Consider the following 24,060-nt stretch of genomic DNA (forward strand, 5'->3'; position numbering starts at 1 on the left):
CCGACCCTCTGAAGACCCATCCGGCCTACACAATCCCTGGACACGATGGCCAATTTAGCATAGCCAGTCCACCCAACCTGCACAACGTCAGCGGTGTACAGGGCCTCGAACATTAACTACATGGTAGGAGTGTAAAGGTAGAAATAATTGGAGTTTATTAGATAACTATGGTGAAAATCATGGAATATTAATCTCCATAATTGACTGGAAAAATCAGATGGGCAAAGTGAGCCAAGATGAAGAGTTTATGGAATATTTTCGGGATAGTTTCTTGGTGTGAGTGCAATCCGATTTTGACAAACACCCTGTATTGCCCTTGAACCGAGTTCAAGATTTCCTCCCCTGAAGGACACTTGTGAGCCAGATGGGCTTTTCCGACAGTCGGTCTGTAGAATGAGTTAGTTGGGTTTGAAATCCTGCCTACCAGCATGGTCAGCTTTGAACCCATGTGTCAAAATGTCTACCCACTCCTTGGCATTGTGAGCCCAGTGGCATTACCGCTACCACCACAGCCTCCCCATCCACTGATCTGGGCTAAATTCCAAGCAGGACACCTTTTGGGTTGGAACAAAGAAGAATCCTAGAATCCCTACAGTGCGGAAGTAGGCCTTTCGGCCCAACAAGTTCACACTGGCCCGCCGAAAAGTAACCCACCCAGACCCATTCCCCTAACCTATATTTACCCCTGACTAATGCACATCACTTACACATCCTTGAACACTCTGGGTAATTTGGCATAGCCAATTCACCTGACCTGCACATCTTCAGACTGTAGGAGGATACCAGAGCACCCGGTGAAAACCCACGCAGACATGAGGAGAGTGTGCAAACTCTACACACAGTCGCCCAAGGCTGGGATTGAACCCACGTCCCTGGCTCTGTGAGGCAGCAGTGCTAACCACTGAGCCACCATGCCGCCCTTAACAGGGAGAGGGGACGTGGAACCCACCTGCCTCAGCTATTGGCTGCTGTTCTGATGGGCTCTGGACGATGAGGGCCCCTGTGGTCGGACAGCTTGCAAAGGCAGAGTGCACCTCCAGTTGAAGGTGGAGGAGGGGGGGTATGATGGATCTTATTAATTATGAAGGGAGTGGATGTTTTAGAAGCAGGGAGGTTGTTTCCATGGATGGGTGAAGTTAGAATGGGGAGGAGAGGTGGCCTCAGAAATAAGGGGGAAGCAGATTTGGGAGTGAGCTGAGGAGGAATGTCTTCCTCCAAAGGCTTGTGACGATGTGGAATTTCCAGCCCAGTTGAGGCCTACCTCGCTGAATGTCTTTAAGGCAAAGATTTTTTTTTTGAACAGTAAAGGAATTAAGGGATATGGTGAGAGGGTGGGTAAGTGGAGTTGAGGCTATAAAAAGATCAGCCATGATGTTATTGACTATTAGAAGAGGCTTGATGGGCCGAAAGGCCTACTCCTGCTCATAGTTCTTCTATAGCCCAGCAGAGACACTGGAGTGAGAATACTATTTAAATGTGTTTGACTTGAAAACTTAATTCTCCGAACAAAATGCTGATGGTGTTGAATATCCCCCCCCCCCCCTCAAAAATGGACTCTGAGCATCAGGCATTAGATTGTCAACATCCAAGATTTCAGGTGCCTCAATATGAAGAATAGCATGAAGGGTCTTGTTCATGTCCTAACCAACATTTGTCCCTCAATCAGCTTCATTAGAACAGATCTCCTCATCGTGATCCAATTGCTGTTTGTGGTTGCTGACTGTACGCACAACTCGCTCTGAGTTTCCTGCATTACAACAGTGACGACACCTCTAAAGTGCCTTGGGCTGTCATGAGGCAGGGAGTGGGTGGCTGTTGTTAGGGAGCTGTTGCTTAGAAACTGGTTTCTCTGAGCGAGACTTTCAATGTAAGGTGGAGGAGGGGACTGGGAAACACTGAGGCCATGGGGATAAGGAGGGAGTTGGGTCTGGGTGGGATGCTATTCGGAGGGTTGGCGCATACTAGATGGGCTGAATGGCCTCTTTCTGCACCGTAGAGATCCTATAATCAGCTGAAGGGGCATCCGTGATATCTAATACACAGGCTGAGGCCGTCTCCATCCTCGTGACTGTGGTACATTGCCTGGAATTGAAACTGCTCAGAAATGCAGTGGGCTTGAGGGTAAACTGACCCATTCCCATTGCTTGGTGTGTATGTGTGCGTGTGTGTGTTTTTTATCAAGGCACTGGGCCATGGAGGGGATCCTAAAACCTGCTGTCTGTCCCTTTTCACAGTTACAGCTATGGTAGATGCCCATTGAGTGGGGGCATGTGCCCGTTGGCACTGTAGAGACCGGTGGGCACAGTGGAGCTGGGCTCCCTCATTATCCCAATGTGATAGTTAAAAAGAGTAGAAAGGTCGAGAGGGGGTGTTTCTCATCATGGAATGTAGCTCGTGACGTGGGCAGTGTTCCTGTCAGTGTTTGTACGTTAAGAGCCGGCCTTGACCGAGCCCTGTTTCCATCAGGAAAGAGACAGCTGGATCCTGAGGAAATGAGCTCATCTGTCTGTCTGTGTGGGCAAGCAGCAACCCAGCATCTGTGTGTGGGGGAGGGAGGGGACTGTGTGTGTGTGTGTGTGTGTGTGTGTGTGTGTGTGAGTGACAACATCACAACCTTCTCCTGTCTTGTTGATTTCCAATGACCCCCATACACTGCTGCACAGGGGAGGCTGGAACTGAGGAAGTCAGGATTGTTGACTGGATGGGACTAAATACATATCACTGTACTTGGTTCGTTCTGTCTGTCTCTCTTTCCCACCCCCCCACCTCTGTACCCCTGTCTGTCTCTGTCTCTCTTCCTATCCACCTCTGTACCCCCTACCCCTGCCTCTCTCTCCCTCATTCCCTGCCTCTCCCTCCCTCATTCCTCTCCCACCCCTACCCCAGCCTCTCTCCCTCCCCCACCCCTGCCTCTCTCCCTCTTTCTTTCCTCCTCCCACCCTCGTTTCTCTCCCTCTTTTTTGTTCTCGCCTCTCTCCCCCCCCCTCTCTCTCTCTCCCCCCCTCTCTCTCTCTCCCCCCCCTCTCTCTCTCTCCCCCCCCTCTCTCTCTCTCCCCCCCCCTCTCTCTCTCTCCCCCCCCCTCTCTCTCCTCCCCCTCTCTCTCTCTCCCCCCCTCTCTCTCTCTCCCCCCCTCTCTCTCTCTCCCCCCCTCTCTCTCTCTCCCCCCCTCTCTCTCTCTCCCCCCCTCTCTCTCTCTCCCCCCCCCCCTCTCTCTCTCTCCCCCCCCTCTCTCTCTCTCCCCCCCCCTCTCTCTCTCCCCCCCTCTCTCTCTCCCCCCTCTCTCTCTTTCTTTCTCCCCCCCCCCCCCCCCCCCCGTGGATGAAGGGAGTGCCCAAAACCTATGCTACCCAATATTCGACATGTCCACTTTATCTATGGTTCTCTCAAATTTATATACTTCTATTAGGTTGCCCCTCAGCCTATGTTTTCACTAGAGTGCCAATCTAAATTTGTCCAACCTCCCCTCGTAGTTTCTTTTGCACCCTCCAATGTCTCCATATCTTTCCTGTAATGTGGCAACTGGAACTGCACACAATGCTCCAAATGTGGTCTAGCTAAAGTCTTGTACAGCTGCCAATGCTTATACTCAATGCTACAACCAATGAAGACAAGCATGCTGTATGCCGCCTTTACCATCTTATCTACTTGGAAGCAATTCTTCATGGATTAATCGACTGATTACCTCCTCATTGCTGAGTATAATGTGGATATTGCCATGACTACAAGGCCTACCCATCAAGGACCTGTAGGTTGATGTATAGTTTGTGATGCTTCCTTCTAAATTTGTAATGATTATGTTAAAGCAGATCAATCAAGCTTTCCAACTATACTTTAGAGAGCAGGTACAGGCATGATGGGTCAAATGGCCTCCTTCAGCACTTTCTGAAATGCTACAATTTATACTTGTATACCTGCCACAGCGGTTCAAGAAGGCCATCACCTTCTCGAGGGCAACTAGGGATGGGCAATAAGTGATGCCCACATCCTGTAAATAATTCCCATAAAAGACCTGAACCTAGTGGGCCCCTAGAGGCCAGGGCCTCAGTTATTGGGTCCAGCTGAGTGCCCCTCACTGTCCTAGGCCTTGTTACTATGTACCCTGGATGATCCAGCTTCCAGGATTTAAGGGTTATTGGCAGGATTAAGAAGCCATATAAAGGAATCCAAGCTGAAGTCTAGGACACTGCACTAGGAATGAGGTATTTTGTTTCTGGGCAGGGCTGCCAACTCTAGCCTGAGATATTCCAGGAGCTATCAGAGGAGGACATGTAGTAGAAAGCTCATGGACCATGAGTGAATGAAACGAGAGAAAGTGGGGGCGTGGTTTAGAAATATTAAAGTATGTTCGGAGTAGGGAGGGAGCATTATTAGCACAAACCCGCTGAGCTGAATGATTTTCACCTAACACTGTGAGGGGGAATGGTAAACCCATCTCCACTAAATTCCAACCAGGAGTCTGAACTGTCCCTCTCCTAGTTGTTATTCTTCAGGAACAGAAATCTACAGTGCACCCCAGCCTGCCTGGTCCAATCCCAGCCCATCTTGCTGTGAAAGAGTTAAAACTGAGGAATGACTATATCCCACGAACGCAAGCAGGCTAACCGCTTTCAATCACAAAGGAATAAGGCTGACCATCTCCCTTGTCGTCTTAGTCATGCAGCCCTGGAATATTTCTGAAAATAAAGCACAATTTATCGAAGCTTTTCTGGCTCGGACTCACCAGGACAATTCGCAAGACTACCAATCTCAAGGGAAATCAAGATTTATACTGTATAAGAGGAAAGGGAGTTGCCGTGGAGGATAGAGCAGTTAATGATTGGCAGTTAATTTCCAAGCTTTGTTTAAATTTAACCTAAGCAACTTAACTTTCATTGTACCCTGACATGGTGCAACAAATATTTGTCACCTATTTTATTGAGTTAAAGGTTTAAATGTGTCCTGTATATCTTTCTGTCTGTAAATAAAAGGGCCCTATGTATTAATGTATATGTAAGTGCACTACACTGTGAGCGTGACTGATGATGGTAAACTGGGATGGGCGCATGTATCTTCACATTCACCTTTGACTTTTTAACATCAATATTCTGTGATTGTCCTGATGAGCGTAAGATGATCAGTTTCAACAAAGTATTTTTATTCCTACGAACACTCAACAATATCTATCATAGTAGTACATAGTTGCTCTCCAGCAATAGTTTGCCTTATTAGGGTGACAGCTGCCTCGCCTTAGTGTCTCTCTGTCTCTCTGTCACGCTCGCTCACTCACTCACTGACTGTGTGTGTGTGTGTGTGTGTGTGTGTGTGTCACTCTCTCTCACTGCTTCCCCCCACTCCCTTTCTCTTTGGTATGTGACTGAGTCAGATTATGTCTAATACTGCTCCTTTCTGTGGAAGTGTCTTGGGACATTCCTGTTACGTTAAACAGTGCCAGTAAAACTTGTTTCTTTCCAAGTATGGGGCTGATGCAGTTGGAGAGAGTCCAGCCGCTGGAGTGTAAACTTCCCATCCCATCCGGTTCTCTCTCTGGTGTGAAAATATCTGGAGGGGAGGGGTCCCCCCCCCTGCCCCCCCCCCCCCCCCCCCAAATCTGTTAGTGAGTGAGATTAAGGAAGCTGATCTCCTTATAGAGCATGGAAGCAGACCCTTCGGTCCAACTAGTCCCTGCTGAACACAATCCCAAACTAAACTAGTCCCATCTGCCTGTGTTTGGCTCGTATCTCTCCAAGCATTTCTCAATCATGGACTTATCCAAATGTCTTTTAAATGTTGTAAATGTACCTGCAGTCACTACTTCCTCTGGCAGTTCATTCCACACCCAAACCACTTACTGTGTAAAAACAAAATTGCCACATATGTCTTCTTAAAATCTTTCTCCTCACATCTTTTAATGTATGCCCCCTAACCTTGAAATCCCCCACCCTAGGGAAAAGACAGCTGCCATTCACCTTATCTACACATACCCTTGATCTTATGAACCTCTATAAGGTCACCTCTCGCTCTATGCTCCAGTGAAAAATGCCCCCATAAGACAAACTCTCCTTTCCTGGCAATGTCCTGGTAAATCTCATCTGAACCCTCTCCAGCTTAAAAATATGCTTCCTATAACAGGGCGTCCAGAACTGCAGACAGCACTCCAGAAAAAGGCCACCTCCATGTCTGTAGAATGTCAACTCCTAATGTCAGTGTTGCTAAATCACTGTCAGTTGGCCAACATCTTGGATTTGCAATCTCCACTTGTCCACCAGCCGCTGGGTTTGAGAGGGTGATGCTCAGCATTCCACATTTGCTTTCCAATAACCTCCACGCTGTAACATGATGACAGCTGCTTGCTATTTTCACTTGGCACTCCTGCGTTGAGGTGACCTGGCTTTGCCTGAATGGCCATTTATCAGGAGTGGGTCTACCCATTGAAGCGAGATAAATGCTCTCCCTACCCCAAACTCTGGGTTGGTCCTGGATTGAGACCTTGCGATTACTGTCTGGCTGGTCTTGAACACAGTCAGCACCAGGTGTGGGACCCAGATGGCAGATTTGGTGCCAGCTTGCTGCTCCACCAGCTTTCGGGAGTTGGTCTTTGTTGGTTATTTATTACTTTTTCAAAGATAAGTACATTCACCAGAGCCCTGATGTCAAAGCAGTGCTCCTGCATAATGAGAGTGGGAGTTTACATTGTGTCGCTGTGTGTCTGGGTGAGACTTGAAGCCGCAATCTCTGAGTGCAGAGAGCGTTTACCCAGTGATCCTCAGCTACATACAGGATAACCAGAAACAATAAGCAGACACAATGACTGGGCAGAATTCCCTCTGCATCAGCTCACCCCCACTCCCCACTCCCCTCAACATCCGCTGGCTGGTAATGTTCCTTTCTCTCGAAACTGGTGAAGTGTCAACAAACCAATCTTTTCCCTCCCTGGTCTGATGAAGTCCACAGGTTTATTGCCTCTCAAATAAATAGGACGCCGACTTTGCATTTCTGCGGTTCCAGACCTCCCAATGCACCTCACAGCCACTTAATTACTTTTCAAAACATTGCATTAAATCTTCTCTGGCTAAGTGTGAGTTGTATGGAGTCTTTTTTAATTTTGGAGTGGTTTTCACTGTGAGGGCTTAGTACAATTTTCTCACTCTTCCTCTCCAAATACATCTCAGTAATTACCTGTCCCATCTCTGTATTCTGATTCCATCCAGTCTGTCCTCAGAGGATACCCACTGAAAGACTGGTGCCTGTGCCATCTTTTAAAGACTGCTGTGCACCTGCACAAGTGTTGGCAATCCAGCATTGGCATTGCAAAATGGCACAGCAGCCAAAGATCCACGCTGCTTTAGGGCACAGTGGATGACTCCTTTGCTCGTATACCCCCATTCTCTCACTCTAGTTACTGTTTCACCTCTGGACCCCACACTTTGCCTGTTCACAGTTACATCCTGTTGTGAATATCCTCTCTATGTCATTGCTACCCTGTCCCAAAGTTCCCACTGGACACTCCCATTCCTTCTGGTAATGATCTCCCTGCTGACCCCTACTGGACCTCCTTACACTTCACCTTAACTTTCAATAGATGGATACCCAGGATGTTATTTGTCGAGACCTCTGACCCACTTTGATGAGTAGCCATGACTGACCAGGCCCTGACCGCTGTGTTTGCAGCTTCCCTGCTGATAATGTGCACTTCCCTTGTCTGCCTACAGGACTGACCATGACCTGCTTGCTGGGCTGTGCGGGCATTGTTCCCTCTGACTGTGCGTGGGAAGACTGTGCCTGTGATAGAAAGAACCAGGAACCCTGCCTGACCGAATTGAGGACCCACCATCTGCTCAGTTTCTGACACGGTTATTTGGTTGGGCGAAGGTGCTGTTGTGCTTGCCACGCAGGCAGCTGGCATCTGCTGGAAGCATTAGATTGATGTCTCTGTGCTGTTCATAAACAAAGCACCCCACCCAACCTCTGGCTTGGGACAGATCTCTGACAGTAAGTAGCGTGTCTGTGCAAAAGGGCACATCAGTATGGCTTCGCTAGTAATCCGTGACTGAAGTAATAATGTGCAAACTGGTATGATATGGGAGAGATCTTGCTGGTTGGCATTCAGTGAATGAGCTGAGAGATGTGAGCAGGGTGGCTGTCCCTGTGTGCTCAGTGTCCTTACAGCAGCCCCTTGGTGCTAGTTGCTGACGTGAGGCAGTGTTTTGTCAAGTGGCCTCTGAGCAGCATTCAATTAGCAACCTACTGCTGCCCAGCCAGCAACGTGCCTTACTGACTGACGAAAGCAAAAAGAGATGCTCCCAGTGTCGAGAGGCCTGGCTGGAATTCTTGACTGATTCTGCTGCAAAAGCGCCCAAAGCCCACGTCGCTCCGGTTCCTGCAAAATTCGTTACTGCTGTGTTGCAGCAGCAGGAGCTGACCGCAGGCCGTTCAGCCCATCGAGCCTGCCCAGGCCTAACTGAGCCTCTTATCCACATTATCACCATAAACCTTTATGCTGTTAGTGATCTTAATTTTATCAGTCTCAAAGACAGAGCTCCCGCAACTCTGTGGAGCAGAGAATTCCAAAACTGAGAGTTAAAACAAAAAATCCTTCTCATTTCAGTCCTACACAGCACCTCCGCTCCCCCTCCTCCCACCCTTGTGCCCCCCATTCCATATCCCAACTCTGTCTATCCCTTTCAGTACTTTTTTGGGGTTCAATGAGATCACCTCTCATTCTAGAGAATGCCCTGGAGAAATGTGCACAGCAAAGTGCTATAAACACAGCACAGCGATCACTTTTCGAGGTGTTGGTTGAGGGATAAATATTCGTGTGTGTGTGTGAGAGAGAACCAAGCATGTCTTCTTCCAAGCAACCACCTGGGATCCTGTTGCAGGAGGAGTTAGGATTGGCACCTCGCCAGGGAGATGGCAGCGCAGCCTTTCCTGCGTAGGCCGAGACTGGTGGGCAGTCCCTGTGTACACTGAGATGATAAGAGTGCTTTGTGCCTTTGTCCAAGCATTCATCAGCTTCCTTGATCCGCACCAATCCCCACCCCCTGCACCACCTTGGCTGGACTGGGCACACGTCAATAGGGCACAGCATTTTTTAATGGGACGGCTGTCAGAGTCTGAGGGGATGGTCCATCTGGCAGGAGGCAGCTGGCTGTATTCCCCAGCATTAAGCCTGTCTTTGCCACCAGCTGCTGCCTCCTTTCTTGCAGTGAAGGCTGGATGAGTAGGGAGTGGGGGAGGGAACCAGGCCGTATCTCGGGCCTGCAGCAGCTGCTGACAAGATGTGGCTTTGTCTCCCCCGATGTGAAACCTTTTATTGCTCACACACTGAGGCCCTTTGGTTACTGACGCAATTGAAAGTAGGGAGAGAAACATCATAACCTCAGCTTCCGCCCCGGCCCAGACTCTTATCTTGATGCCACTCTGGGGCACCTTACTTTGTTCAGAGTAGCACCAGGCTGCAGTATGAGAAAGTAACAGTGTCACTCATATCTTAACATAACAACTGCCTGCAAGATAAGGGTCATGTTCTATAGAGATGAGGCATTGACATGCTGAGTGAATAAATAAGATAAGATAATGTTTTCTCTTTCTCTCTCTCTTTCCTTTTATTAACTGGTCTTTCCTTTTCAATTTTCTTTTTCTGTTTTTCCTTTTCTCCTTTCCCTGTTTTTTGTCCCCTTTTCTTTTTATGGCTATCTTTCACACTCCTTTTCTCGCCCTCGCTCACTTTTTAGAGCTGCCATTTAGGAATTGAACTTTCTTCCTCTCGTTCCATATATTTCCAATTGACAACATTCTGGACAGTTCCGTCCTTGGCTCTGAGTGTAAGCTGACTCTGACTCAGTAAGGCTGTGACTGAGCAGATTGGGAACGTCCTCCTGCCTGGTTATGGGGTTACCCGCTCCATATCCTGAAATCCCTTGAACTTTAGCCTCTTTTTAAAGCCCATGCCCCCCCCCACCCCCCCCCCCCCCCCCCCCCTTCCCCAGTTGTGTTTTACAATGCAGCAGTGTTCACTCTTAACCTTTAAGAAGACATGTGATGTGAATCAGAACAACTGTAAAACAAACATCAGGACTGAACCTTGGACCCAATTTGCAAGCTCCCACCGCACCCGCCTAAACCCTGCATCCATCTCAATCCCTTAATCCTGATCCACTCGCTGTTCCCAGCCTTCCTGCCATTTCCCAGCCCTTCCAACTAATATTTGCCAACAATTGCTGTGCGAATGGGACACGGTGTCAAAGATGGAAGGCCAGAGCTGATGTGCTTGTTGGTTCAGTGCTATTTGAACCAATCAGATGGTTGACTTATTGTCAGGTGACGAGTAAATGTCAGCAATTGATCCTTGCGCTCTATTGCTGCTGTTGTATCTGACCGTGTGATCTGAATGTGCACTGTAAATAAGTTTAAAGTCAAACCATGCAGCATTTCCAAACAGCACACCATGCATGTAGGTGTAGGACACAGTGAAGGAACAAGATTAGAGTGTGTTGCTGGAAAAGCACAGCAGGTCAGGCAGCATCTGAGGAACAGGAGAACCGACGTTTCGGGCAAAAGCCTTTCATCAGGGAATGATGTACCCACTTTCGCCCACAGTGAAGAAATGGCAGTGCAGAAAAGCTTGATTCACATTTTATCGCCAGGAAGGGAAAAAAAATACACCCGAGGGGCCAGTGACAAGCGGTGCCCTCTCTACAAGAATTGTATTGGGGTGGGTGGGGAGAAGCATGTGCGTTTATATGGAACCTTTCCCCAACATCAGGGCATGCCAAACGCCAGGGAGCCCACATCAACTACCTGGTCACTGGCAGTAAGGTGAGAAAGGTCGAGCAGCCTGTTCGTGCACAGTGGGATCCCAGCTGTGACAGTTTCCATGATGTTGAGAGAGGGGCAGACATCGGCCTTGGGGGTTCATCAGGATGAAAAGTCCTATCGAATGAAGCTGTGTGAGGATGTTCTACAATCTTCAAAGTTTACTATCTCCTTAATAGTGCCTCCCTGTGGTTGCTGAACACGGCATGTTCCTTGCTCGCTTGTGTCTGTCGCCATTTACAAAGGGACCAGCCAACCTGTGGGTGACATTCTGGCTGCAATCTTCCAGATTGCCCCAACGTCCTGACCTCTCTTGGCCTGGGGGGGTGTGTGTGTGTGTGGTGTGTGCGTGAGTGTGTGTGTGGTGTGTGCGTGAGTGTGTGTGTGTGTGTGTGTGGTGATGTGAACTCTGACCGAAGGTTCAGCTCGAATTCACTGCCTCTTGATTAATCATTGACAGACTGCAGTCAAATACAGCTCTCCCCAACCGATCCCAGCCTCCACCACCGACTGCACCTCCAAGTGAATCTTTGATCATTTAATGAGGCTGGAACCTCTCCCTCTGCTTGCAGAGCTGAGACATGACTCTCTGCCCCCTCATCCATTCTGAATTGCTCAGGGAGAGGGCTCCCTGTTCCCTTCCTCACCCAGGGGCTGCCCTCCTCCATCTCCCCTTTCAGTTGAGAAGTGGTTGAAATGAATTCCCGAGGAGGATGTGTGGCTGCGGGTTCAGTCTCCTGTGTCATGGTGGTTTCTATGGCCTCACGCAAGGGTGACCACACATCGAAACAGTGCTTCTGCGAATAACAGTGCGACTCCCTGAACTTGTGGAAAACGCCACATAAGTATAGATTTATTTTTTTTAGTTAAAAATCACACAGCACCAGGTTACAGTCGAACAGGTTTATTTGGAAGCACTAGCTTTTGGGGCGCTGCTCCTTCAGCAGGTGGTTGTGGAGTACTCCGAAAGCTAGTGCTTCCAAATAATCCTGTTGGACTATAACCTGGTGTTGTGTGATTTTTAACTTTGTATACCCCAGTCCAACACCAGCATCTCCAAATATTTATTTTTTTTAATTAGACCTCAGCTTGTTGATGCCACATGCTGGCAAGACCAACATTAGTTGCACATCTCCAGTTGCCCTCAAGAAGGTGGTGGAGGTGAGCTGCCCCTTTAACCGCTGTAGTCCATGTGCCATAAACACTCCTTTGACCAAACAACTTATATAGTTAAAAGTCACACAACACCAGGTTATAGCCCAACAGATTTATTTGGGAGTAGCTACCTGATGAGGAAGCAGCACTCCGAAAGCTAGTGCTTCCAAATAAACCTGTTGGACTATAACCTGGTGTTGTGTGATTTTTAACTTTGTATACCCCAGTCCAACACTGGCACCTCCATGTCATATATTCATATAGCAGTTTTACTCACCTCCTGACTCCCCAAAGCATGTCTACCATCTACAAGGCACAAGTCAGGAAGGTGATGGAATACTCCCCACTTGCCCGGGTGAGTGCACCTCCAGCAACACTCAAGAAGACTGACGCCATCCAGGATAAAGCAGCCCAGTTGTTTGGGAACACCCAGCTCCTCCTATCGCCAACACTCAGTAGCAGCAGTGTGTACCAACTACACAATACAATCCACCAAAACTCTTCAGCACCTTCCAAACCCACAACCATTTTCCTCTAGAAGGACAAGGGCAGCAGATAGATGGGAACACCACCATCCAGTTTCCCTCCAGGCCACTCACCATGCTGTCTTGGAAATATACTGCTGTTCCTTCACTCTCCAAATCCCAGAATTCCTTCCCTAGTGGCACTGTGGATCTGCCTACTGCGCATGGGATGTAGGTATTCAAGAAGGCAGCTCACCCTCTCAGGGACAATTAGGGAACGGGCAATAAATGTTGGACAAAACCAGTGACATTGATGTCTGATGAGTGGATTAAAAAAGAGTTCTGAGGAGTCTCACGAAGCATTTTTAGAACAAAATCTGCCTCGTAAAGAGATATTGCTTGGTCAAAGAGGCAAATGGGACTAGATTAGGTTAGGAAATCTAGTTGGCGTGGATGAGTTGGACTGAAGGGTCTGTTTCCATGCTGTAAATCTCTTTGACTGTATGCCAGAGTTAGCAAAACCCTGAGATCTCGCAGAGCTGTGGGACTGCAGGAGGCTCCGCAGATCGGAGTGGCTGTGAAACGATGGAGAAGTTGTGAAAACGAGGATTTCACTGCAAGGCCTTGAAGTTCAGTATACGTTTCTAAGCCAGGGTAGTATGTGACTGGGTGCTGGTGTTCCATTTCACTTCCTGTCCTTGTGAATCCTGCTGGCTGGAATGACGAGTTCAAGCCAAGTGAAGTCAAAAGCACCCTAGTGTGTTGCAGCACCAGATTTTGTCGAAAGCACAACCTGCTATTTCCTAGTTATCTACATCTCCCAATGGGCAGCAACTTCTATTATACTAAAGTGATCAATATTCATGTGCCAATTCTGCATGTGTTTGGCAGAAATCTAGAACCAGAGATTCACAAATCCTATGTTTTCATAGACGCCTTAAATGATGAGGTCAGGTTCACCAAGACTAGCTTTGTATTTCTTCCAGTATATGTGATTAAGGTTGATTGGCATTCATAGTGATATATCTTATAAATATAGTTACAAATACCAATTAATATAATTTTAATGAGTCTATATATAGATATACATCAGAATACAGAAATAAGTTATTAAACAAAGTACTGCTTTTAATTTTCAAAACTCTGCTTATTAGTGTGAACATGCTCAGTATGAAGTAGACTGGTGTGAGCAGACAGATCCATAGATTGCAGAGTGACTTAATTGAGAACGTTTAAGATGATTGAAGCATTTGATAGTTTCTCTTTATCTACCCAATTTGTCCTGGGGGCCAGTGAGGGTGGAACGTCACTGGATGCATTCAGGTTGTTAGAAAACAAGATTTGCAATAAATGAATGGACGTAGCTGATCCCAGGATCAACAATTTGATTTTAGTTTCACTCAAAGGTTAATGGAAATCTGAAGCTAAATCATTGGATCGTTGTGTCAATTGAAAATGGCAGAAGTTATCAATAGGTTAGGAGAATGGAGCTGAGGGACAGATCATCTTTGGTCCCGTTGTGAGCTAGAACAGACCTGAGGGGCTGAAGGACATCCTTCAGTTCCTCTGCTTCTAACTGTTGTTGAGAATAGACTGAGTCTATTTAAACACTGTGCTTCACAGCTAGGATTCTGAGGCAGAGTTAACGAGAGAAAAGATGCATTACGCTTACTTTGTGTCTTTCAAGTTGGGGGATGCCTTGGGCATCAGATAAATTGCTTTGAAGTGTCGTTACTGTTGCTGTGGTGATTTGGCACAGAAAGCAAACAGGATGGTGGGGGGCTAAGTCCTAAGGTGAGCGTGATGCACTCGAGCATCTCGAACTGCAGAGGGATTCGCACAGGCCTGCAGGAAACCTATCCTTGGCACCGAATCAGCATTTCCCGAGTTGAAAACAGATGCCAGGATTGGAAGCTGAGAAGGAGAGATTTGTATTCCAGCCTACAGCTGGCTCCTAGACAGGTCAGTTTAGTCTGTACCCCCGTTCCTCCTGATCTCCAAAACCCAAAACTGTCTGAGACTGTTTCGTTTCTTACCTTCTGGTGATTTTCACCGATCCACCCTTGATGGCTATGCCTTCAGCAGCAGATGACCTAATCTACAGAAATTCCTCCCTAAACTACAGAAAATCCTCCCAAAACTCATCTGCTTCCCCCTGTCCCTTTAAGGCAATGGTCTTTCACGTCCTGTCCTTGTAAATTCCACTGGCTGGAATGATGAGTTTAAGCCAAGTGCTGACTTAGTATGTTTAAAATTAAATCAAATCAAATGAAATTAGAAGCCCTTTGCCCTGACTCAGTCTCTCTCCTTTCCAGTGTAGCCTGCTTGCTATGTACTCTTCTGTTTATCATCTGATCATACACCTTAATCATGAGCTGATCATGCAATGGTACAGTGCTTATCAAAGTCTTTCAAAAGGTCTAAACCCTATCCCCTGCCTGAGCCGTTGTGTCTCCAGATCAAAATTTGTGTTAACTACCATGTTGTCCTGCGAGACAATGCTGTGGAGTTCAAGGTGCTATGTAAGTATTGTTGTGCCTGCTATTATCTGCCATTTGCTGTGTAGGATGCTGTCACTGGCTGTCTACTGATACTCCTCTTGCACTGACTGATCCTTTCCTTCTGTGAGGACGTGATGTCCCTTTGGAGTTATTTGGTAGGGGCAGAAAGGGCTGGAAAGCTCAAGAGCTTTTTATTTCCCATTGGGCCGTTTTTCCTTTGGGAGTGGAATGCCAGAGTTTTGTCTCCAGCTTTTAAATGGCGGTTAGTGATTACTTTCCTCAATTCGGGATGCCCCTGTTATATAGCAAGGATATAAAGTTGGAGAGGGTTCACGAGAGATTTACCGGGATGTTGCTGGGAATGGAGGGTTTTGAGACGTCAGGAAAGGCTGGATAGGCCGGGACGTTTTTTACACTCCTGGAGTGTAGGAGGCTGAGGGCTGACCCCCTTATCGAAGTTTACAAAATGCTAAGGGGTATAGATAAGGTGAATGACATTCTCTTTCCTTAGGATCAAGCCTGAGAGCATATTTTTAAGCTGAGAGGAGATTTAAAAGACATGAGGGGCAATTTTTTTTTTACACACACTGATTCATGTATGGAATAGCATTGCAGAGGAAGTGGTGGATGTGTTACAACGCTTCAATGTCTCTTAGATAAGTACATGAATAAGAAATGTTTGGAGACATAGGCAGGTAGGACTAGTTTAGTTTGGGATTATGGTCAGTGTGGACTGGTTGGACCGAAGGGTCTGTTTCTATGCTGTATGACTCTATAACTTTGAGACAATCTTTCCCTTTCACCGAGTCTCTTCCTGAGGTTGTCTCACTTCCCTGCAGTCCGGCTCCTCTCCCTGCTGAGCCCATTGTTTTCTATTCTCTCTGACTTTACTGAAGTTGGGTTTAAATAGGGGAAGCGATTGCACAAAGAGCTGATTATCCTTACACGGTGTAGTAATCCAGCCACTTCCAATATTTCGTGACAAAGTCTTTTGTGTAATCCTCGGATGATTCACTGGGGAGTTGGCAAGTCGCAAAACTAACCAAGCCACAGCTTTGTACTTTTGTTAAACCCTCATTCAGTCTGCGTGGGGACAGCGCCTCTGCCTCTGTCTGTGTAGCTGCCACTTTGCCTACCTACCTTCACGGCAAGAGAGTTTCCCTGGCATCATGCCAGTGAGTATCCCCTGACCACCGTCATCAAAACACAGGCCGCCCAATCATTTTTGGGTTACTGTTTGTGGGCTATTGTTTGACACAGATTATCTGGCTTATAATTATGTTGCAACAGTGACTGTGTTTCGGAATTGGATGTGATGCAATTAAACTAGTTCTGAGATGTATTCCCAGACCTGCTGAGTGTTTCCAGCAATTTCACTGTTTGTTTCTGATTTCCAGCCTTCATACTTATTTCAATTTTATCTCTTTTCACTCGTTGCCACGCACTGCCTTTTTACTCTCCTCCTCTACCTTGGTCTCATTAAACTCTCTCCTTGGTGCTTGGCAAGAATCTGATGGAGAAAGAGACATCTGGACACTCTTTTCTATGCGTTTGCGTGTGTGTGTGTCTGTGTACATATGAGTGTTTGTGTGTGTGTGTGTGTGTGTGTGTGTGTGTGTGTGTGTGTGTGTGTATACCTGTGAGTGTTTGCTTTTGTATATACACGTGAGTGTTTGTGTGTATGTGTTTGTACATGTGAATGTTTGTGTATGTTTGTATGTGAGTGTTTGTGTGTGTATGCACCTGAATGTTTGTTTTTGTATATACATGTGTGTTTGTGTGTGTGTTTGCACGTGTGTTTGTGTGTGTGTATACGTGTGAGTGCGTACGTGTACCTGAGTGTTTGTATATACACGTGAGTGTTTGTGTGTGCATGTATACACATATGAGTGTTTGAGTGTATATCCATGTTAGTGTTTGTGTGTGTACATATGAATGTGTGTGTGTACACATGCATCTGTAAGTCTCCTTCACTTTCTCTGCCCTGTCTGCCCCTTATGTCTATGTCCTACTTCTTCCATGTGTATACATCTGTGTCTGTCACAATTGTGTGTTTTCTCTCTCTCTCACTCTGACTCTCTCGCTCTCCTTTTCTTATTGTTCAATCTCTCTCTCTCTCTTTCTCTTTCTGCTCCTTTCCCCACACACTCTATTCCTGTTTCAGGTAAAGTCAGGGTCAGTCCATGACCGTGTCTATTCTGTTGTTACAATTGTTTGTCTTCTCTGACCATCCTGCAACAATGGACATTCCACTAAGGGCATACTCTGGAGAGGAATGTTGCAGCTGTCAGGGCCTGCTGCTATTATTAACCCTTCTGGCACTCAGAAAGTGTTCAAACAACTGCCTGAGATCACTGTTGTATTGTCTGGGACAGGCACCATAACTACAGTGCTGCTAATTGAGTAATTTGGAGATCTGAACTTCTGGAGGAAGTCAGCCAATGGTAGCGATAACATTTTAAAATCAATAGGTTAAATTGAGAGGTAGGCTCGGAGGTGGTGAGCAGGAGGGAGAACCCGGAAGTTCCTTGAGTATACTTTGCAGGAGAAATGTGCCTGGCCTGGTCTACATGTGATCACAAACCTACAGTAATGTGACCAAGCAGGACATAGTTGTATCAATAATGAGATGGAGGAGGGTGCATAAAAACTCGTTGGAGGAAAAACTGGGGGAAAGAAATGAAGAAATATCGTCCATTCCAAATGTGGTTCTGCCTCGGAAATAATAGTGAACACAATGATACCGCCTTTATCTGGGCGGAGTGTGTGTGTGTGTGTGTGTGTTTGTGTGTGTGTGTATGTGCATATTTGTTTGTGAGAGAGCATGTATGAGTGAGTGAATGAATGCACAGGGGGATTGGGAAAAAGAATAAGCAATTTGGACAGCCTATAATTGGTGCGTTTTTTCCCCCATTGGGATTAAACCCAATCATAACATCTCACAGGAGGGCTGTTGTGATGCACTGGCCATGACCCTACCACTGAGCTGGGAGGTCCAGGCTCATCTGTTCCACAATTTTCTAAACAGGACCAATAAAATAAATCTGAATCTCACAGGATCAGAGGGACTGGCCTTACTGTGTGAGAGAGTTGGATTAGCATTAGGAGAGTTTCAGTCAGTAATACAGGGTGCTGGGGGAGAGGGGTGACTGTGTGAGGGAGCCGGATTAACATCAGGAGAGATACAGTCAGTAACACAGGGTGCTGGGGGGGAGAGGGGTTACTGAGTGACAGTGTGAGGGAGCTGGATTAACATCAGGAGAGATACAGTCAGTAACACAGGGTGCTGGGGGAGAGGGGTTATTGAGTGACAGTGTGAGGGAGCTGGATTAACATCAGGAGAGATATGGTCAGTAACACAGGGGGCTGGGGGAGAGGGTTACTGAGTGACAGTGTGAAGGAGCTGGATTAAGATCAAGAGAGATACAGTCAGTAACAAAGGGTGCTAGGGGGGGAAGAGGGGTTACTCAGTGACAGTGTGAGGGAGCTGGATTAACATGGCATTGGGCACTGTGAGAAAGCCTGAGAGGGTATGGTCAGCAGGTGCTGCCGGAGGGGGTTCATACTGTCTTTGGGCGGCTCTCTCTGTGATCTCCATTTACACCAGCACAGCATTAATTGTGATGATGCTTCATTCCTGATATTATTGTCGAACATCATTGTTCTATCGCTGGAATGTACATTAGTTTCTTGATGCTGAATAAATACCAGTGGATTGACGACATAATTGTACAGTACCTGAACAGAATGAGTCTTTTGGCTGTTGCCACGGTGACTGTTTTGCTGTTTAGTATCTGCAGCACAATAGAACTCTCAATCATTTAATGCTGTTTGTGACCTCAGGATTCCCAAAAGCACTTGACAGGCAATGCAGTAGTGTTGAAGTTATAGTGAAGGAAACATAAGAGCTAATTTGCGCGCAGCAAGCTCCCACAACAACAATTGGATGCCGGGCTTGTCACCCGGTAATGGTCGGCATGGTAACCAGGATGTTGTGAAGAACGTTCCCTCCAAGTTGTATCCTGGTTCTTGAAGGGGTGATGGGAGGAGGACTTGTGGGTTGACGGATTGGGAAATCTTGCCACATGTCTCCCAATGTGTCCAAAATGTGGGCAGCATGGTGGCTCAGTGGTTAGACCCAGGTTCAATTCCCGCCTCAGGCGACTGACTGTGTGGAGTTTGCACGTCATCCCCGTGTCTGCGTGGGTTTCCTCTGGATGCTCCGGTTTCCTCCCACAGTCCAAAAATGTGCGGGTTAGGTGAATTGGCCGCGCTAAATTGCCCGTAGTGTTAGGTGAAGGGGGCTAAATGTAGGGGAATGGGTCTGGATGGGTTGCTCTTCGGCGGGTCGGTGTGGACTTGTTGGGCCGAAGGGCCGGTTTCCACACTGTAAGTAATCTAATCTAATCTAAAATCTCCAGGAACCATGCCATGCCCCTGCCCTGCACAACTCATTAGTTGGGTCCATGGCATTTGACTCGGGAGAGCCCGTTAGTTGCACCCTCCTCCATCTCCACCCCACCTCACCTCATGAATCTGAGGAACTGGCCTCATCCTGAGATCTTACAGGGGGTCTGCAGAGAACCATCGAGGTGGTTTCATGCCACCATTATCTTTTGGGGTAGTGAACCAAGCCGTGAAAAGGGGTTTCAGTTGAACAGGTTTTTTGTCACGGTAGGTCAGCTGTCCAGATTATTTACTCCTCCCCATAGAGATCCACAAAAATTAATTCCACATTTATTGGACCTTATTAATTCTACGTCCCCTGGGACTGATCGGAGTGAATGTGCCACAAACCTCAATTACCCTGAACTACAGTGGCAACCAGGGCCCTGTTAATATTGCAGGGCACCAAATCTCTTATTGAATTGGACCAATCTGTTGAAGCCGAAGTGGAGGGACTTTTCACAGCCTGCAGTAAGCCCCTTTTCAGTTTGGCATGGGCTTCATTCCCAGTGTTAACGTAACACCCAGCTCCCATCGACACAACTTAATGGTTCTCTGCACTTAGTTGACTGACTACATAGCTCAGAGCTTCATGAAGGGTCTACAATTAGTTGTGTTTCTTTAGTCGATCATATTGTCATCAAGGTGAAGGTATATTAGCTCTGAGAACAATTCTCCCAGACACCCAGTGACATTGTTCACTAGTCCCCTGACAATGTCATAGAGATGTACAGCACGGAAACAGACCCATCCATCCAACCTGTCCAGGCCGACCAGATATCCCAACCCAATCTCGACCCACCTGCCAGCACCTGGCCCATATCCCTCCAAACCCTTCCTATTCATATACCCATCCAAATGCCTCTTGAGTATTACAATTGTACCAGCCTCCACCACTTCCTTTGGCAGTTCATTCTATACACGTACCACCCTCTGTGTGAAAAAGTTGACCTGTAGGTCTCTTTTATATCTTTCCACTTTCACCCTAAACCTATGCCCTCTTGTTCAGCACTCCCCCACCCCAGGGAAAAGACTTTGCCTATTTATCCTATCCATGCCCCTCATAATTTTGTAAACCTCTATAAGGTCACCCCTCAGCCTCTGACACTCCAGGGAAAACAGTCCCAGCCTGTTTAGCCTCTTCCTATGGCTCAAATACTCCAACCCTGGCAACATCCTTGTAAATCTTTTCTGAACCCTTTCAGGTTTCACAATCTCTTTCCTATCCAACAGTGGCCTAACTAATGTCCTGTACAGCTGCAACATGACCTCCCAACTCAATACTCTGACCAATAAAGGAAAGCATACCAAATGCCACCTTCACTATTCTATCTACCTGCGACTCCACTTTCAGGGAGCTATGAACCTGCATATCTGTGGAAAGGTTGACTCTGCTGAATGTGGCCAATACTATAAAGCCCTACTGGAGTCACCAGTTTTGTGGCCTTTTGTAGATGTTTTAATGCATTGGGCACCAATGAAAAACCCAACTGTGCCCATCCAATACATCTCCCAAATCAGCTAGCCAAGCAAGATTTTAGTTCATTGTCTGAGTTGATCACCTGAAGGTGAAAGTTAAACATGGGAGCCACTATAGTTTATGCACACATAATCTCGCATCAGCAGCCTCTTGCATTTGCATAGTTCTGTTAGCTTTGGTAAAAATTAACTCAAAAGCCACCTCTATTTGTTCTCTCTTGTCCTTTAAACCACTCTGCAAAACCCACCTCCCCACATTCTCATTCTTTGGCCTAGACCATTTTTATTACCTTCCTTACATTTTTTTCAAAAACACTCCTGGAATATGGACCTTGCTGGCTGGGCCAGTGTTTATTGGCCATCTCAAAACCCCCTGAAGAAGGTGGTGGTGATCCGGCTGCTTGGACCACCACCCAAGGATACTGTGAGCAACGGTGTGGTCAGGCAGAGGGGTTTGCGCAGTGCCTTCAAAGGAAGGGAGAATGGGAGAGAGACAAAGAGGTTTAGATGGTCAGATCGCAGGGCCAAGGCATGCATTGTTGCCAGTGGTGGAGGATTCCAAATCAGGGAAACACCAAGGTCACCATTAGAGGAAAGCAGGGACCTCTCAAGACAATGTCTGGCCAGGAATCATTATAGATAAACAGGCACAAACATGATGGATGAATGGTACTTGGTGTGAGTTAACCTGTCGGGCAGCAGGGACAGGGTCTGACCCTTTGGGTTGCTTTAGAAAGGGCAGGTCCATAAATGCTCTGTTTCCCATGTTTGCTAATGACTCTTTATGTCTATTCCCAGCAGTCTGCCGGCAGCCACTGCAACCGGAAAATGGAGGCTTTGCGTGCCACCCCTCACCATGTGGCAGCTTTGTGTCCAGCACAGTCATTGAGTACTTCTGCGATGAGGGCTACACTCTGAAGGGAGACTACAAGTACCTGACCTGTGAGAACGGAGAATGGAAACCCGCGATGGAGATCAGCTGCAGGCTGAACCCAGGTCAGTATGTGCCAGAACCTGGAATTGTATTCATCGTGTGCCTTTCATGGTGATTAGATGCCCCAAAATGATTCACAGCGAAGAAATTATAGGCGTAGAGATGTACAGTCCAGAAACAGACCCTTTGTTCTAACCCGTCCATGCCGACCAAATATCCCAACCTAATCTAGTCCCACCTGCCAGCACTTGGCCCATATCCCTCTAAAATCTTCCTATTCATATACCCATCCAGATGTCTTTTAAATGTTGTAATTGTACCAGCCTAACCCATTTCCTCTGGCAGCGCATTCCATACACGCACCACTCTCTGTGTGAACAAGTTGCCCCTTTGGTCCCAAATAAATCTTTCCCCTTTCACCCCCAACCTATGCCCTCTAGTTCTGGACTCCCCCACCCCAGGGAAAAGACTTTGTCTATTTATCCTATCCATGCCCCTGATGATTTTATAAACCTCTATAAGGTCACCCCTCAGCCTCCGACGCTCCAGGGAAAACAGCCCCAGCCTGTTCAGCCTCTCCCTACAGCTCAAATCCCCCAAGCCTGGCAACATCCTTGTAAATCTTTTCTGAACCCTTTCAAGTTTCACAAGCTCCTTTCTACAGGAGGGAGACCGGAATTGCACACAATATCCTCTTTTTGAAATTTTTGTGAAAGAGACGAGGCAACTAGTTTTTGGACAACAAATTCTCCCAGACATAAATCAGACAGAGGGTGGAACACCCTTAAACTGTGTTGTGCGTTGGAATCTTTATAGTTACCTGATTAATAGAAGGGATTCTCTTCTCAATGCCTTCTCTGACAATGCAAGACTCCCTTAGTATTGCATCAGGAGTACAGAGGAATTATCCGACTATCAATTAGACTACCAATTATCCAAATTTTGGATTATCCGGCAAACGGGAGGCACGTGGAAGGGGTGGGGCAGCTGAGTTGGACTGGGAGCAGGGGTGTGGACAGGGTCGGACGGTGGCTGGGGGCGCGGTGTTGGATGGGATTGGGGGTGGGCGGCAGGATGGCTTGGGGTGGGCGCGAGGGCTCGCACGTGGTGTGCTGCTGCCTCGTCTCCTTTCGGGGAGCGGACTTAACAGAAAACTCTGAGCCCCAGAAGAAAGGCATTGAATCGATTAACCCGAATAATCAATTATCCAAACGAAATAGTGCCCACCCATCTCGTTCGGATAATCAAGGCTCCTCTGTATTGGGTTGGTCTATGTGCTCATGTCTTCAGAACTCAGGGGCTTGAACCCACGGTTCTGGTGTGGAGTTTAGAGGCGAAATGTTTTCCTCAGTTAATCTTGGAGTTTGCTGGGCAAGCCAATATTTACTGCCCGTCCCCAGCTGCCCATGTGCATTGGGCTGGATTATGACTTCAAATTTGCAGACCACATAAAAATTGGTAGGAAGGCAGGTTGTAACAGGGATACATCAGTTCACAGAGAGATATTGATAGGTGGCACTAAGTGGGCAGAAAGTTGGCAAATGGAGTATAAGGTGGGAAATGTGATGTTCATTTTGGAAGGGAGAACAGAGTATTACTTAAATGACGAAAAACTGCAGAAAGCTGCACTACAAAGGACTAGTGTGGACCTACGCATGAAACCACAGAAAACTAGCACACAGGTGCAGCAGGTAACCAGGAAGGCTAATGGAATGTTGGCTCTTACTTCAAGAGCATTGGAGTATAAGTGTGGGGAAGTCTTACTGCAACAGTACAAGCGCAGGTGAGACCACATCTGGAGTACTGATGGCAGTTTTGGTTCCCCTATTTAAGGAAAGATATAATTTCATTGGAGGCAGTTCAGAGGAGGTTCATCACGATGATCCCTGGTATGGAACGATTGTCTGATAGAGTCATAAGGTCAAAGGCTAAACAGGTTGAGAGTCCGCTCACTGGAATTTAGAAGACCGAGGGGTGATCTCATTGAAATGCACAGGATTTTTAAGAGGCTGAAATTCTGAGTGGATGTTTCCCTTCATGGGAAAGTTTAGCGCCAGAGAGCATAGTCTCTGAATAAAGAGGAGCAAACTTAAGACTCTGATGAAGAGGAGTTTCTTCTCTCTGAGGATTGAGAGTCTTTGGAACTCTTTGCCACACAGCGCTGTGGGAGCAGAGTCCTTGTGTCTATTTGAGGCTGAAATAGACCCTTAATCAGAGGGGAAGAAAGGGTTACGGAGAAAGGGCAGAAAAATGATCATCGGGCATACCAGGTCAGCCATAATCCTA

At 47.1% G+C, this 24,060-nt stretch overlaps 1 protein-coding gene across 2 annotated transcripts in view; it reads left to right on the forward strand.

The window, feature by feature from the left end:
* The window catches only part of LOC132818111 (sushi domain-containing protein 6-like), a 48,437-nt gene that overhangs the window by 18,581 nt on the left and 5,796 nt on the right, over nucleotides 1–24,060 (forward strand). Inside the window, exon 3 of one of the 2 annotated variants that reach the window (XM_060828808.1) lies at nucleotides 21,639–21,836. In XM_060828808.1, the coding sequence (XP_060684791.1) occupies nucleotides 21,639–21,836 (198 nt within the window). The remainder of the gene's footprint in view (nucleotides 1–21,638; nucleotides 21,837–24,060) is intronic. The other variant, XM_060828809.1, reaches the window with a different exon arrangement.

Source organism: Hemiscyllium ocellatum, chromosome 8 (assembly GCF_020745735.1).
Source record: "Hemiscyllium ocellatum isolate sHemOce1 chromosome 8, sHemOce1.pat.X.cur, whole genome shotgun sequence".
NCBI lineage: Eukaryota > Metazoa > Chordata > Chondrichthyes > Orectolobiformes > Hemiscylliidae > Hemiscyllium > Hemiscyllium ocellatum.